Raw genomic sequence first — 17,251 nt, forward strand, 5'->3', positions numbered from 1 at the left:
ACAGTGAATAAAACCTGCAAGGGGATGACTTTAAGGTCTGGCTTGACTCAACTGCTCCCCCTAGTGTACTGACAGTGCTCTTACCTTCATCATATTCCTAGGCGGGCCAAGAAATGTAAATCTCTAATGTACTTTATAGTGTATTGTTTTGCTAAGGTAATTTTAAACCAGCTTTGAACATGGCATAGTGGAGAAGATGATCTTTTTGTTTCATGAGAAGGTGCTGATTTAAATCTTAATGCCCCACATCAGATACGATGGCAAGAAAAACAGTAGAGCGCCTCTAACATAAATACACAAACGGAAAGGTTGTTCCTGCAAACATTACTTCCTACATCATTCCTTATGTGCATGTGGCAAGACTATTCCGCCGGTCATCTTTAAACATGAAATTGGATAAAATGTTTAAGGAAAGCTCAAGAGCACAAAACTGGGCAGTTTCTAAATTAGGGCTGTGGCTCTGTTAGGATACAGACATACAGCAAGGAAATGTTTCCTCTTCTATTTTTTTTTCCATGCCCAAAGGTGGCTTTCATCATTGCCTTTGGATTTACTGCACATTTACCAACGCCAGCTCTACACATTCTTAGGAGAATCCGGCTGCTCCTAGGACCAGCATTCAGTGTTCCTGCACCTACGCTTTACCAGCCATGAGCTGCGTTTTCCAGATGTGTCTTCTGTGACTTAGTGGGTTATCCTTAGTTCTCATTCCAGAACTTTCAAACCTCCCAAGTTAAAAAGTTCCAAGGCAAGCAAATGTGTTCTTGGACTCTCACTTCCCTTTGCTGGAGAATGTATACAAAGCTTCTTCTCCAGCCAAAATAATTTAAAAAAAAATCTTTCAAGTGGCTGAAATTCTTGGTGGGTTGCACATACATGCCAATGTCAGACAACTATAAATAGATTTGCAAGAGAAATCATATGAGTCTTCATAATTCTATTGAAATAAAATGGACTATTTTGAAGGCAGTTAAAACATAAGACATGTTTTTATGAAATTCAGATTTCTCTCTATGTAGCACTAAATCCCCTTTATGCAGGAAGAGCTTCTTGGACCACCCCCTTTTTTTGCTTTGTACCCATAAAATGTAGTTTATTTGACTCCCTCACTCATTTGACAAGTCTCATTGATGCGAATCTATACATGGTTTTTTCTCACTTATGATGGCAGAAGGCTGGATCACATGACTTTCACATAGATGTATATCTTTAATTTCTTTTTCCTGACTTATAACAGCATGGATTTAAGGCCAAATACAAGTCCACTTTTAAATAAGTTTCTGTGAACTTACTTACTTTATTTGTTTACTTTACATTTAAATTTATTTTTTAAAATTTATTCGCTTTACATCCCAATTGTAGCTCCTTCTCTCATTTCCTCCTGATCCCACCCACACTCCCCGCCCCATGTACCTCCCCCTAGTCCTCAGAGAAGAGAGCCCTTCCTCTCCATCATCTGACCCCAGCCTACCAAGTCTCATCAAGAATGCCTGCATATACGGGAGGAGGGGGGAGGTGGGGGGGTGGGGAGGGGGGGAGGTCCCCCTCAATCACAGACATAGGGGAGGGGAGAAGGGAGGAAGCAGGAGGGAGGGAGGAATAGGAGGATACAAAGGAAGGGCTAACAATTTAGATGTAATATGAATAAATTAATAAAAAAAGAATTCAGAAGATACACAATAATATGGACTTTTATGTGCAAGGTTGTGATATCATTTTCCTGTTGTAAATTTCAGGCATTTTAAGTATTAGGATTCCCTACAAAGACACATAAATAAATGTTTGGCTTCCAAAAAAAAAAAAATCCTCTTCCTCTTTGGCTTGGTAAGGCACCCTGCCAGGGGGAAGGACCAAAGAGCAGTCAACAGAGTCCATGGCAGAGACTTATTAGAGGTTCCCTATGGAGAGTGAGCTGCCTACTTGCTACATTTGAGCATGGTATAGGTCCTCTAGATGCATGGTCCTTGGTTGGTGCATCAGTCTCCACCAGATTTGCTTGCTCTTGGTCTTCTTGTGGAGCTCCTGTCTCCTCTGGGTCCTTCTATTCCTCCCCCTGCCCCCCACTCTTCCATAAAACTCTCTGTGCTCTACCCAAAGTTTGGCTATGAGACTCAGCTTTTGCTTTGATCCCCTGCTGGGTGGAGTCTTTCAGAGGACATCTATGGTGGGCTCCTGTCCTGCTCTTTCTCTTCCACACCTTCCAGTTTCTATTCTATTTGCCCTTCTGAATGAGACTTAAACACCCTTAAAGTGAAATGTTCTTCTTTATATTAGGGTTTTCAGTTTGGATATCTGCAGCATCTTTTTGTGTCTTCCTCTACCACTGCTTTGCTCATATAGAATATGTAAAAATTCAGAAGATAAAATGATGCTTACAGCTACTGATATAGGTGAGATCAGCTGACTTTTTCTGCTGGAGTAAGCTAGGGAAGATATAGGTCCCAAATGGAGTTGATTATTTGTGATAGCTATTTTGACTGGAGCTTCTCTTTCTCAAGAAATTCCTTACTGTTTGGCAGGCTAACACCCTCAGTAGCTTCCACAGCTTGGACAACACATATCTTTGAAGGTATTGTTTAATTTTGAGCCTTAAAATATTATTACTTCATTCTGCACCTTAAATTTAAATGGCAACCTTTCTTTTTAGATTAACTCATTGTCACATATTAAGCAAATCAATTCTTGTAAAATTATTTTGAAAGCATTACTTAAGTACAAGAGAATTCAGCAATTGCTTCAGTTTAGCCACTGTGCTCCAAATTTTTTAAAAATCTATAATTCAATAATAGCTATTATTATCATATATGCATTTTACAAAGTGACTGGACTTCATGTTTTCATTAAAATGTATCATGTACTTTACGCTCTACATCTGCATTATCCTCTCCTATTTACCTATGCAGTAGTCCTTTCTTTTTCCTGAATAGTCACATTGCTACTTTCACGTCATTCACGTGAGTGTGTGTGTATGTGTGTCTCTGTGTGTGTGTGTGTGTGTGTGCATGTAAATTCTAGATTCTGTACATAACAAAAACATGCCATATTGATCTTTCTGATTTTAGTGTATTTTGCTTAGTATGATGGTTTGCAGTTCTGCCCATCTTCCTCTAAAAGGACTAATCCAGAACCCAGCCTGCAGAGGGTGTGCCTCCCAGGGAACTGGCCCCTCAAGTGGTGCAAACAACGAGCATATGACCCAGCCATACTATCCCCGTGAGTACACACATTAGAACTTAAGTCGGCCCACTACAGAGACACTTGCTTAGCTGCAATTAGCATGGCAAGGTTCATAACAGCCACCTTAGGAAACCTGCCAATAAAACATGGCAAGATGAAGAAGAGGTGGGATGCAAATTCAATGGAGCATTCTTTAGCCATGAATAATGAAGAGGGTTCATAAAGTGCGTGACACATTTTAAGAAAAGTATTATGAAATCCACAGCCTTGTGCAAGGAACATATCCTAATAATTAAGAAAACCCACAAGCATCATCTTCCAAAATCTTTGCAGTAGGCAAATATGGCCATACAAGTCATTCTTCTAAATATGCAATTATTTTTAAAAATGGTTCAATCCTTCAAGTTACTACAGAGTGTGATTTATTCATACTAAGAGTTTGTCACCATCAGCTGACCACCAGCTGTTTTGACAGCATTGATTAAAAGCATTCCTGTATAATTTTTTTCTTACTTTTAGTGTCGTATTTGACAATGCCCAAAATTAAAATGTCACAACACTACAAAGGAAGATTGTCATGCCAGATCCTCTACAGACAACTTGTTAGAACAAATGACAGTTTACTTAGTCAAAGGGGCTACTGTTAAGTTTTCTGCAGTGTGGTATTTGCAATGTGATGTCAAAGCTAAAAGGGGCAGACTCACCCTCTTTTCTAAGCCTAGTGTTCCACTCCCAGGTTGCAAACCCCAAGTTTTCCTATTCTGTCATCTTTTCAAGCCAGCAAATGTCTCTTCTATACTTGTTATTGTCATGTCTATGGCATGTGTGGACCACTACATGCCATGTGGAGGTCAGAGGACAACTTTATGGAATCAGTTCTCTCCTTCCACCTTTATATGTCAGGACATTATGGCAAGCTTTTTAGCCATGACACCAACCTTCAAACAATAAATAAGACTATTTTTATAAGGTCAAATGAAATGAAAGAATTGGGGCAGGAAGAAAGAATACATATATACTTCAAGTGGTAAATGTACTTAGCTCCTAGTAAGGTTTAGGGGAATAGTAAGTAAACTGGAAAAAAATTTTAAACATGCATTTTTATAGAACTCAGGCATAGTTGGCAACAGTCAATTACAATAGTGTATTCTGTAAGCATTATTTTGCCGAAACTAAGATATTGCCTAGAATGTGGTTGTAAGATAGACCAAAGTAGGTTCTGGAATCTACAGTTCATATACAGTGCCACACGGCTCGCCCTGACGATCCTAACCCACACTGGCTGCTGGCTCTGTCTGAACATGGTAATAGCAGCAGTAAGGGTTTATTTGTGTTTAAATGAATGGATAGGTAGCAGCGTCAGTGAATAAAACCATGCCGTGACAAATTCACTCAGCGAGTTGGAGGGAGGTGGGAGAGAGAGAGAGAGAGAGAGAGAGAGAGAGAGAGAGAGAGAGAGAGAGAGAGAGAGAGAAACATCTGTGTAAAAGACTTACTTATTCCATGCTTGTCTAAGGCTTTTAGAGCTGTACACGGTAAAGCGTTCTGAAATAAAAAAGAAAAATGGTAAGCAATCTCTGTATCAAATATATATACCACAATCCTGTTGGAGGAAACAACTTGTCTTTAAAAGGCAGTCTCACTGTGTAGGCCTGGGTCTCACTGTGTAGGTCTGAGTCTCACTGTGTAGGCCTGGGTCTCACTGTGTAGGTCTGGGTCTCACTATGTAGGCCTGGGTCTCACTGTGTAGGCCTGGGTCTCACTCTGTAGGTCTGGGTCTCACTGTGTAGGCCTGGGTCTCACTCTGTAGGCCTGGGTCTCACTCTGCAGGCCTGGGTCTCACTCTGCAGGCCTGGGTCTCACTCTGTAGGTCTGGGTCTCACTGTGGAGGCCTGAGTCTCACTCTGTAGGCCTGGGTCTCACTCTGGAGGCCTGAGTCTCACTCTGTAGGCCTGGGTCTCACTCTGGAGGCCTGAGTCTCACTCTGTAGGCCTGGGTCTCACTCTGCAGGTCTGGGTCTCACTCTGTAGGCCTGGGTCTCACTCTGGAGGCCTGAGTCTCACTCTGTAGGCCTGGGTCTCACTCTGTAGGCCTGGGTCTCACTCTGCAGGCCTGGGTCTCACTCTGTAGGCCTGGGTCTCACTCTGTAGGCCTGGGACTGTTCTCCAGCTTGTAGCAGTGCTCCCCACACCTCCCAAGTGCAGTGGTTATAGCCCGGCACCATTACACTTGAGAAAATCCAGTTTTTTCACAAGACACTGTTTAATTAGACCATGGTTAGATATAGGCACAGAAAGGCCATACTCATTAGGTTAAACTGCTTATATTTATAGGTTGAACATGCCTTATATTTTCCCAGAAATTTCCCATTTCCAACAGCAATGAGGAATACAGCCTCTTCTCCATGCTTTTCAGAACTAGTTATTACCAGCCTTTCCTATTTTTGCCCAATGGCTGCTTCACAAATATTACTTCTTACTGGTTTTAATTGGGGGAGGGGCATCAGTTCTTTATCAGTCTAGAGATGCTTTTTAGGGTAACACAAGTTGTGCCATAGGTACACAGAATCATATGTGGATAGTGATGGTTTGGCCAAGAATGGATTGCACACACACATACAATAGTGGCCTTGTCAGGTTATGATACAGGTGAAAATTTCACATTACCTGACAATGCCATAGCTCTAATGTCATAGTACAATGTGCTTGTGATGACACAGGTACACAAACCAACTGTGCTGCCAGTTCATGAAACATTGCACATATATTGCATAAAGTACAGAGTACAGTGATAGTAATAGCAATGGTGATATTATTAGCTGATCTATTTATTATAGCATACTTTTAATGGTTAGAGTCTCCCCTTCCCTACCCACCACCTTCCCCAACCCTTTGTGCATCCATCCATGGAGGTCTTTAGGAAATCGTACTGGCTAGTTTTATATAAGCTTGGCACACGCTAGAGTCATTTGTGAAGATGGTGACTCACTTGAGAAAATGACGCCACCAGATTGGCCTGTACGCAAGTCTGTGGTGCTTTATCTCACTTAGCAGTTGAGGTGGGAGGGTCCAGCTCTTTGCTGGTGGCTGCCTTTGTGAAGGTGGTCCTGGGGTATATAAGACAGCAGGCGGGGCAAGGTTTGAGGAGCATACCAGTAAATAGCACTCCTCCATGGCCTCTGCATCAGCTCCTGCCCTGACCCTCCTCAATGACGGACTGTTACCTGGAAGTGTAAAATGAAGTAAACCCCCTCTTTCCAAGAGGCTTCTGGTTGTGTGGTATTTTATCACAAACAGCAGAAACCCTAATTGAGACAGAAATATTCCAGGCATTGTGATCACAGAGAGTGGCAGCTCCCTGAGTGTTAGGGCCCCTGAAGACCTTCCATGGCACAGATGTGTTGCTGCAGATAGTGAGGTTGATGTCCCTGGCCCTGACGCTGTGTAGTCCCCTGGTAATGTTCATGTTTAATTTGTAACAGAAACATTTGAAAAGGATCCAAACAAGACTAAACACACACACACTACTCACTACACACAAATGTTTATGATTGGGGGGATGGTTTTAAGTTTAATTAATTAATTTGTTGCTATAATAATACTAATACTACCAATACTAATATTATATATATATATATATATAATTATTATTATTATTTTAGACAAATTCTCTTTACATAGCCCTGGCTGTCTGGAACTCACAGAGATCCACCTGCCTCTGCTTCCTGAGTATTGGGATTAAAGGTGTGTAGTACATGCTCCCAGGCTCCCAATGTTTTTAAATAGACAAAAGCTTTTTCAGTAGCTGAGGAAACAGTTCAGGGTGCTTGTCTGGATTGTAGGAAACTTTAGGTTCAACCCTCAGCACTACATAGGCCAGGCACGGTGTGCATGCCTGTAATCCCAGGAGTTGGGAGATAGAGGCAGGAGGATCAGCAGTTCAAAGTCATTCTAGACTACTGATTTCAATGCCAGTCCAGAACACATGAAGGTTCTACTACGAACAAAACAAAGCAACCAGAAAATAAAAAGCTTTTAACATATTTTAACATAAGGATATGTGTTCTATCTTAAGTATTATTACAAGAGTCTAAAAGTTTAAAAAATTGAAGTATAAAAGCTATAAGTGAAGTTAGTTTATTGTTGAAGAATAAAAATGAGTTTTTATAAATTTAGTGCTGCCTAAATGCCAGAGTATCCACAACAGTGGCCTACCATGCCACGAGCCTTCACACCCCCACACTCTCTGCTTACTCACTGATGCACATGGAACAAACTCTAGTCCGGCGAGCTCCCCTCATTCTAAGTGTTCTACACAGGTGAATCACTCATTACCCTTTTCTATTATGTTTTTGCTGTATTTTGTGTGTTTATATATACTTAGGCACACAAATACTGTGTTATAGTCACCTACAGTGTTCAGCATTGTAACATGTGGTAGGAGGCATGCAGCGCAGCAGCAATGAGCCACACCATAAAGCCCAGGTGCAGAAAGCTGTACTATCCAGGTCTGTGTTACACTACTCCTTGATGGTCACACAACAACCACAGTCACATCAGAAATCACCTAACCACTTCTTAAAACATATTCCTGTAGTTAAACAAAGGATGACTGTGTGTACATGTGTATAATTGCAAATGTACAGGTGCGCAGCTATGTTTTTACTATTGCACTGCACAGTTCTTGACCTGTTTGCTCAAAGATGACCAACAATGACACTAGGTATGTGTGCTATTCACCAACTGTTAACAATCATTCTCCAATAATTTAATAATTTACACTATGCTTAGGCCTAAAGTACACCAGAGTCCAGATTATTTCATGTGCATCTGTTTATGCTAATGCTGTATATTATCTTAACCACAGTATGATTTCTTTAAAAAGCATTTTTCTTATTAGCATTTATCTTATATAAATGGATACTTCCTTATGTGAGGGCATATAAAATCAAATTATTCCATGCTTTCTTAGTTGAATATTAGATATATTATTAAATAACCACATAATGCCTCCAGTATTTTTTACAATGGCAATTGCTTTCGAAATTATGTTAACTGTTATTTAAGTTCATTTGTATAAATTGTCTACCGTTAAAACATATTGAGATTTATTTTCACATTGCTATGTAATGCTTATGCAACTACTTCACTTCAACCATAAAAATGATGCTAAAATGAATCCATACAATATGAAGCTCCTAGAGTGATCAAGTAAAGACAGAATAGTGACATTTCCAGCCCACTGCAGAGCAGGGATGTGGACTGACCGCAGAACTTCCTCCTGGGATGCTGTAATGTTGCAGATATGGACAGTGGAAATGATACCGCATTGTTCTAATTATATACCCCAAATTCATTCAAATAGCTATGTAACATGCATCTTAACACAATAGTAAGAAAAATGCACAGTGGAGCCTGAGCTGAAGTAAGAAAAAGTTTGGACATTTCTTTCTTCACTTTCCATAGACATAGACAGCTTTGATGCTCAGAATACAGGAATGAGCAAACAGAAAAGACAATGTTCCTCCTGGATCTTACATTTTGTCTAGTTCAAGGGAGATGGGCTGTTAGACGCCAATGCTGTCATTCCCTGCTACCAACACCAACACCAAAGAAATGAACACACTGGTTTTAAAAAGCCTAAGTATTTGAGAAAGTCAAACAAGGAGCTGCAGAGTTAATGACACACATGAAGACAAGCTGGCTGGGTGATGAATGCAGGACAATTTTAAACAAAGTACACAACCAGCCAACCATCCTGAGTTCCCTCTGGAAATCTTGATGGAATCTCATTAGGATGTATTTTTCTGAAAAGGGTAATAGGCAGCCTGTGTTCACCAGGTTGTGTTGACATGTACAACTTTCAGGAACATCACACAATTTATTTTTCCAAACAGACTGGTTTCCTTTTCATGATTCATATTGAATAGGTATAATTTAGCTGTGATGAAGCCTTTGTCAGTCCTGTCTTGCCAGTATTGTTTGATTTAATTTATAAGCTGTGAGAAAGGAAATCCAAGTGACGTATACTGATTTTGTTACAGGGTACTTCATGACTAAGAATACTATCAGATTAGAAAAGCCAACACATGAAGTAACAAGCACAGCTTCCTATCTAAACCAGAGTGTATGAAATGGAGTGACTGGAAACACCATACAGTAGTCTACCCATCCACCCAAACATCCATCCACCTACACATACATACATACATACATACATACATACATACATATATACACACACACATACATACATATATACTTCTACCCATCCACCCATTCTGTAACCAGAGTACCTCATGTTTTCTTTTTATTTTTAATATATTTTTCTTGGGTTGGAGAGATGGCTCAGAGGTAAGAGCACCGGAGCATTGAATGCCTTTCCAGAGGTCCTGAGTTCAATTCCCAGAAACCACACAGTCGCTCACAGCCGTCTATAATGGGATCTGGTGCCCTCTTCTGGCAGACAGGCACACATGCAGACAGAACATACATTGTATACATAATAAATAATGACATCTGTTTTTTTTTTTAAGTCTTTTTCTTATTAGCATTTGTCTTATATAAACTGCTACCCCATTATATAAGTACATGGAGAGTCAGGCGGACTTCTTGGGACTGAGGATACAGAAGAAAACCAAACAGAAATGTTTTCTGCTTGCAGGGACCTGGCATTCCAGGAGAGGCTGGGCAAGGCTGGAGTTGGCTGGAGTCGGCTGGAGGCTAGGGGAGGTGAAGCAAAGAGTTCTGGATAGAGGGCGGAAGGGCCGAGCTGATGCAAGGCTTTTCCTTTTATAGACCGCTCGGGCCAGTCAGTCCATTTAGAGACCGGAACCACACCTACGCGGGAGGGAGAGCACAGGACTTGGGCTATGGTGGTGGAGCAAGGGCAGTGAAAACGGGAACCTGAAAACGCTGGTGGGAAGCCCAACAGGGTTTCCTGATGCATTGCATAGTGGCGCCGCAGAAATCAGGAGCCAGATGACTGGCAAAGCACCTAACTGTCCTTAACTTCCCAGGTGGCAAAGGCATTGGCATTTTATGTGTGATATAAGTAGTGCTTTGAGAGTAGGTTTTTCTTTCTGCGGTGACTCAAACAGCAGCCAAAGAGTAGTGTTCGTGGAGTTTCCCAGTTATAATTCAAGTGTCAAGCCTCTGACAGCATTTCATAGTGTGTAAGACACAGGTGTGGGAAAAGAGAACAGAAGCCAGACGTTCGGTTACAGCGGTGTACATGAGCCAACCGTCTGCCTAACCGTAGACATCTGTTGCTCTGAAGCCTTGATCCTCGGCAGGATCTGTTCCTTTCAATAGAACACGTCATTTCTGAGCTATCCTTTACTGGACAGCATTACAAGGTACAGCGAAGCCCAGGCAGTTAGGGCAGCAGCGGCAATAGTGAAAGGATTCTTCTATGTTTGAGAATGAAATGGCAAGGAAATGAGTGAGACAAGGGGATAACTGTTCTTTGTTAACGTTTTTAGGAAAATATTATCAAAAGTCTAACATTTGAGAAGCAAGAGATATTTTGAAAGTTAATTACATCAAATGTCCTTGTAAAACGAATTTGATTCTCTTAACTTTGTAGTCCCTACAAAGCAATTTGAGTAATCGGTATCACTTCAGATGAGCAAGAATTCTGTTAGAGATAAAACCAATGGAACCTTGCACTTACAAGAAAATTATTATTCTCATACACATAAATACTGCTTCTAAGAAATGCCTCCATTTAGAGCTTGACAAGATTTGCTAGTAGGATTTTTTTAAAGAAATATGTCATTTTCAGTTGTGTATAAGAGACAGCAAGAGTAAAACACATCGTATGATATAGGGGTTAAAAAAATGAAAGAATTTAAGTTTCATTGTTACATTCGCATCACCATCCTCATAACATCTCAATTCTGCCAGCAAATATTCCCTATGTGTTTGCCTGTTTCACGTGATGCACTGAGCACATGGAACTGATTACAGTTCACACCCCATGTGTATAAGTGCAAGGTCACAGATTCCAGGTGGGAAATGCTGCCCCATGGATACCAGCAAAGCTCCCAAGGTCAGTGACTAAACAGAAGCATCTCTTTTCTACATGAAGACAAAATAAACTCAAATATCTGCAGCTAATCCAGGAACACACAGGATTTCCTGCCCCCCCCCACATGAATAAGTGTATTTAGTATCTGGAAACCATGAATGTTCAGAATAAGAAACCGGTGTATTTTATAACAGTAAAGTACTTGCACATATAATTTATCTGATTATTCAAGTATTTGCATATGCATGCTTTGCACTGTTCACCTTCAGCTGAACATACTCTTGCTTGCTCCTGTCATATCAACACTCTCTTCCCAGTCATGTTTAAGCCAGGGGTTTAAAGTGTCATTAAAACACTAGCTAAGTCAGCTTCACCAAGGACTGCAATTAATTTAAACCTGCAGGCCGACTTTCACCTTCTCCTCTTATTATGGCAGGGACATTGCAGAGGATGATCACAACGCAGCGGGAGACCAGGGAGAGGAGCCTGCAGAGAAGAAATTACTTGCTAGGCGACATGACTCAGGGGACAGAAGACTGGAAAGGTTTTCCCTTAAACCCAGGCTCTGTTGACATTCCCCAGGAAATGTCTGGGGACATTTGGCCTGATGTGGCCTGAAGCAAACTGTAACCCTCCTGAAGACGAAGCCTCAACTGGATTTTACGCACATGCTTATAGGTAGGCACTGTGTAACCCAAGACATTCATTTTAAACTCTATTCTTCTCCTTCTCTTCTGTAACTTACAAGATATTGCTGTGTTTAGAACTTCAATAACATGAGGATGTATTGAGTAAAAAGTTCAACCCAGTGATTAAAAATCACACAACTCCAGTGTGTGCAAAAGGTCGGACTGGCTGACTGTGGATATCTTTCTCCTCCTGAGAGGGTGAACAAGGAGGAGAGCAGCACGGAGATCATAACATGTCCAAAGACAGATTTGATGTCATGTAACATATCAGTCCCACAAAGTGACAACTTGCTAGAACTTGATATCAAAATGAGTATACACTTAGGAATATATGCACACATTTACCCCACTTAAACACACAGGGAAAAAAACAAAGAAAATGAACACAAAGGAAAAAGGCCATGAATTTGAAAGAGAGTAAGGAGTAGATGCGCAAGAGGGTGTGAAGACAGGACAAGGAAGGGACAAATGATGTATAATTACATGATAGTCTCAAGAGGGAAAAAAATTACAAAGTGTGTACCAACTGTCACATGTCTACCGTGTCAGTCATGCTTTAGAACTGAGACTATTCAGCTTTCCACAATTTCAATTTAGACTTACCTTACATTTTAATAAGTGTATTTACTAAGCTGGTAAGAAAGTGGCCAGAATTTAAGGAAAGAAACCTGGGCATCCTGGAGGCTCCCTCTCATCTGGCAGAGGTATAGAGATATAGAGCAATTCCAATGCCTTTCTTAGGAGTGCTTCATTGAAGGAAAACAGCTTGGCCTTCCTAAGGATGAATAATCACCGTAGTCACCAATCACTGTGGCTATGTTTCAAGCAAGCACCCTAACTGTATGTTTATATAGCGGACAATATCCTCCAATCCTGTTGGGTAGAAGTCACAAGGACCCATTCATTCTTTTATTCCCTTCACAAGTACTTCATGTAGGTCTACTATGTGTCAGGTGCTGTGAATACAGCAGGGAACAAAACAGCTATAAGTGTAAGTAGCCCACAGGCAAATATGCAAAGCAACAGGGTGGGTCCTCAGCAGAAGAAAACCATACTCACATATGCTCGTGAGAATAAGAATGATTATTTTACGTTCTGGTGTTTATTACGAAAACTAAGCAAGACATGAATATTTCACTTAGTGTCCGCATATAGCTGTTTTAAAAGCTAAAAGTTCCAACAGTCCTTGGAACACAAGTAACAGGGGAATTTACATATACTAGAAAAGAGCTCACTTTTAAACAGAAAGGGTCAGTCTATTCCAAACTCTGAGGACTTTAATTGTGCTAAATGCCAAAATACCATAGTGACTGCAACTGGCATTCTGGAAACGCTACCTCTGTTATGTAACTGTGACTCACATCTTTAAATGACCTAAGATTCCCCCAATATATCATGGTTGAGAGTTGACAGAGTCCCATCATGAGCAGCGGGAGGCTCTCACGTGACACAGGCATCTTTGCTCCCCTGTGGACTATGTTACAATGCGTAGAAACCATCCTCAGACCTCAGAGACATAGCACATGCTTGACTACCACAACCATCCTCTACCTTGCTTTTTCAAATTGGCAATTGCCTAGAAACTTCTAGACTCAAGCATTCCACTCTATTCCTTAGACACTTCCATCTTCAATGGTAGACACATGCATGTAGGTTCAGGAATATCTCTGTAGGAGGTGTCCCACCGGTCTATACTTCCTCCACCCACACAAGACAGAACACTTCTCTTTCCACCAGAGAAGTCTTTCTAGAGGGCATTTACGAAAGCTTCCAAGTGAGCTCTCCACAGGTAAGAAGCTTACAACTACTCTAAAAAAAGGCGATGGACAGAAAGGAGACATTTCCATGGTCGCAGAAGGCACCAGGAGGATTGGCACCTATAGTCTGGAGGACTGCAGTAGCTCTGGGGGGACAGGGAGGAGAACCCCTTCATCTTACATGCAAGATCAGAGAGGCAGGAGCTGTGTTGCCTGAGACTGTGATGTGGGCTAGTGGCAGAGGCTGAGGTGGGACTACGTGCTGTAGTCCTTGTTACCAAAGAGCGGAGGGCACTCGTGCCTTCTACGTGGTCTCCAAATAGAACCTCCCTCTTTTCCTCACATCGTGACAGAGGGGGCACAGCACTGCAGTTTACAGACACTGGAGAACCTGTTTGTAACACACAGCTCACCAACAGCTGGGCTATGCTCCAGTCCTCACCCCATGAGGTGTGTCTTGGTTGTGAGAGAGCCGAAGTTTTACCATGAAGTCACAGAACCAGATCAGAGCTCCTTCGGCAGGCACAAAAAAACCTGATCATAAACAACACCGCCAACTTTCCTCGTCTGTAACATCCTGTCTACCTGCTCCCCGCCTGCCTTACCCCAATGGGTAGCACAACATTCATTATGTGCATAGCAGCATAAGGAATATTCATAAGGAAACATAGCTTTTGCCTTTTGGTATCTTACAACTCTTGGTCGCAGCCTTTAGACATCCTATGCTTCCGTGTCCTCCAGATCACAGGTCAGGAGACTAGCAATTATTATGTTATAGAGACAATGAAGATGGAGAATAAGAAAATGCCTATCCAGGGATAATAATAAACACACTGACGTGCCATGCTAGCCATGAGTATTATTGTGATTAATAACAATAATATGCCTAAGAAACTGACCATCTTACAGGCAATTTTGTATGTGTCTTAGGAGGCGTTCAATGGAAGAAAGCCTCATTCTTCCAGAAAGAAAATTATCTGAGTTAAACTTCATTTTGAAGCAATAGACAAATACACACCACAAACACGTTTGTGTTCTTCTAACTCCTGATATGTAGTTTTGTGATTTTTTTTTCTTTTGGGGAGGGTGAGGGGATTGAGCAAGGACTTAAGCGTGCTTAGCAAGCACTCTACCACAGAGCTACATCCCTAGATATGGCAAGGGTTTTTTGTTTTGTTTTTTGGGGGACAGGGTCTCACTGCAGGTCTGGTTGTCCTTGAACTCACAGAGATCCATCTGCCTCTCCCTCCTGAGTGCTGAGATTAAAGCATGCACCACCAATGTCAGGCTTTAGTTCTATGTCTTTTCAGAGAAGGGATTGTAATGTAGCCGAGGTTGGCTTCGAACTTGTGACCCTCATGTCTCCACCTGAATGATGCCATTACAGGTGTAAGGTGCCATGACCAGCAGTAGCTCAGTGATTCTAGTGCACTGGTGAAAAGTGAGTTGCTCTACTTCATAGTAGGGGTGAGTAGGGGTATATGTGAGGCCCCTAAAGACACAAGCGTTTGCACACATGCATCCACACATGTGCATATGCACACATGCATACACACACAACAGGTATAAGTGAAGGAAGCTTCAGTACCCCTATGACCTCACCCACCAGTACAGTTAGTGTACTGGTCTGACTTGAATATTTGGAGGGTAAAAGCACTACCTGCATCACAAGTAATGGAAACCTACATTTTTCTTTCATCCATACAATAGCATAATAATTGTTTTAACTTTTTTTCTCTGTGTATGTGATTCATGTGTATGTGTGTGCATTTACAGGTGCATGAGCGCCATGTCAAGCGTGTGAAGATCAGAGAAACACCAGGCTAGTTGGTCTCGGAGCTTCTGGGGATTTCCCTGTCTCCGGTTCCCATCTGGCTCTAGGGCTAGTTACAGACATGTGCTATCACAGCCAGTTTAATGTGGGTTCTGGAGCTCTGGACTCAGTTCTTCATGCCTGCAGGGTGCGTACTTTACCCATATACAGTCATCTCTGCAGCTTGACAATTATTATTGCATAGTGGTGCCTTTGTCTTAATGCAGTTCAGTCCCGCACTGAACCCATGTTCACAGCGGGGTATCAGTGGTATTGACGTGACAGAGGCTTCAAATGCGCCCACAGCTGAGTCTTCCGTATTTTGCTCCTGTCTTTCAGGAGGAAAAAGCAGAGCATTTTTTCCCCATAGCACCTCATGGAGGATGCAAAACCAACCTCCGTCCTGGAACCAAGAATTGTAAGAACCAGCCAAGATCAGCCCGACCTCAGCTCACCACATAGGTAAAAACAATTAAGCAACACTTATCTGTGCATGGCTATGACGTACGTGTGTGTGTGTGTGTATGTGTGTGTGTGTGTGTGTGTGTGTGTGTGTGTGTGTATGTGTGTGTGTGTGTGTGTGTGTGTGTGTGTGTAGGTCAGGGGTGGGGAGGAGGAGAGAGGAGGAGCTGTTTGAGACCTGTCACAGGCAGGATGACACAGGCGTGCCCATTCTGGTTCGGCCTTACAGTGTGTTATCACAGCACGGGGCCCTTCTCCCACCCACGGCTTCAGTGTCAACCATCTACTTGACTACCTGCTCTTAGGGCTTGGAAAAGGATTCAGCGTGCAGTAAAAAGTGACCCAGCAGGAGGTAACAGCCACAGACTAGCACAGAAAAGTTTTGTATTTATTCTGCTTCTAAGAATTCTCAAATCTACAAAATGCACGTAAAACGTCAGATGACTAAGTGCCACACTGTGCTTTGTGATCTCAGGGTTCCCAGGGGCTTGAAGACAGAAATTATTTTCTACTACCCTCGCCTCAACCACTTTTCATGGCTTTTTCACTGTGGCATGGAATTACTCGTGTGGGAAGACACAGTGCTCTGTTATGTTAAGGTTCTACTGTCAAGAACCAATCTGAAGACAAATTTCATGTTCTCAGCTTTGAGTCCAGATTCCCAATCACCTCATCCTTCCTCTTGAAGTTGTGATTTCTCTTCTGGAAAGATGTCTGAAAGGTTAGATTCGGGAGTTGTGAGGGATTTTTTTTTCACACTGTGGATTTCTAGCTATGTGCCCGCTGACATTTATTTGTGAGCAGGATAAACATAGCATGCCAAGTAACTAAAGACAGACATAAAGAGTAGCCAGCTAGTTCACAGTAATGCTTCTGGCACTTAACAACTCAATCAAATGTAGACCAGGCTGGCCTTGAACTCACAGAGATCTGCGTGCCTCTGCCTCCTGAGTGCTGGGATTAGAGGCGTGCGCCACCACACTCAACTGCACTTAGCATATATCTGTATATTTAGGGTAAAAGCTTAGCTTCTCCCCCCTTAAGTATGACAGTAACCAAGTCATACAAATTAGGCAGGAGATAGCAGGCAAGGGTTTTAATAACTTGCAATGGGAAGTCACTGAAGAGATGGAGATGTGCTTATGTGGTAACTGACGCTCCGTGTACCATTTGGTGAGGTGGAATATGACTGACACGGAGGCTGAAAATTATAAAATTCCCGGGCTAGGAAGAGTGGAGGAACAAGTGTCCTTGGAATTAAAAAAAAACAAAACACTTTGAAGAAGCTTACATCCCTTTGAGAATTTATTATTTCCTTCTTT

General features: G+C 41.9%; 1 protein-coding gene across 6 annotated transcripts in view; it reads right to left on the reverse strand.

The window, feature by feature from the left end:
- Positions 1-17,251, reverse strand: part of CDK14 (cyclin dependent kinase 14) — a 540,806-nt gene that overhangs the window by 117,782 nt on the left and 405,773 nt on the right. For all 6 annotated transcript variants that reach the window (XM_084786935.1, XM_084786933.1, XM_084786934.1 and 3 more), the window contains one exon: positions 4,674-4,722. In XM_084786935.1, the coding sequence (XP_084643061.1) occupies positions 4,674-4,722 (49 nt within the window). The remainder of the gene's footprint in view (positions 1-4,673; positions 4,723-17,251) is intronic.

The sequence above is a fragment of the Acomys minous genome (genome assembly GCF_964271855.1).
Source record: "Acomys minous genome assembly, chromosome: 6".
NCBI classification, from domain to species: domain Eukaryota; kingdom Metazoa; phylum Chordata; class Mammalia; order Rodentia; family Muridae; genus Acomys; species Acomys minous.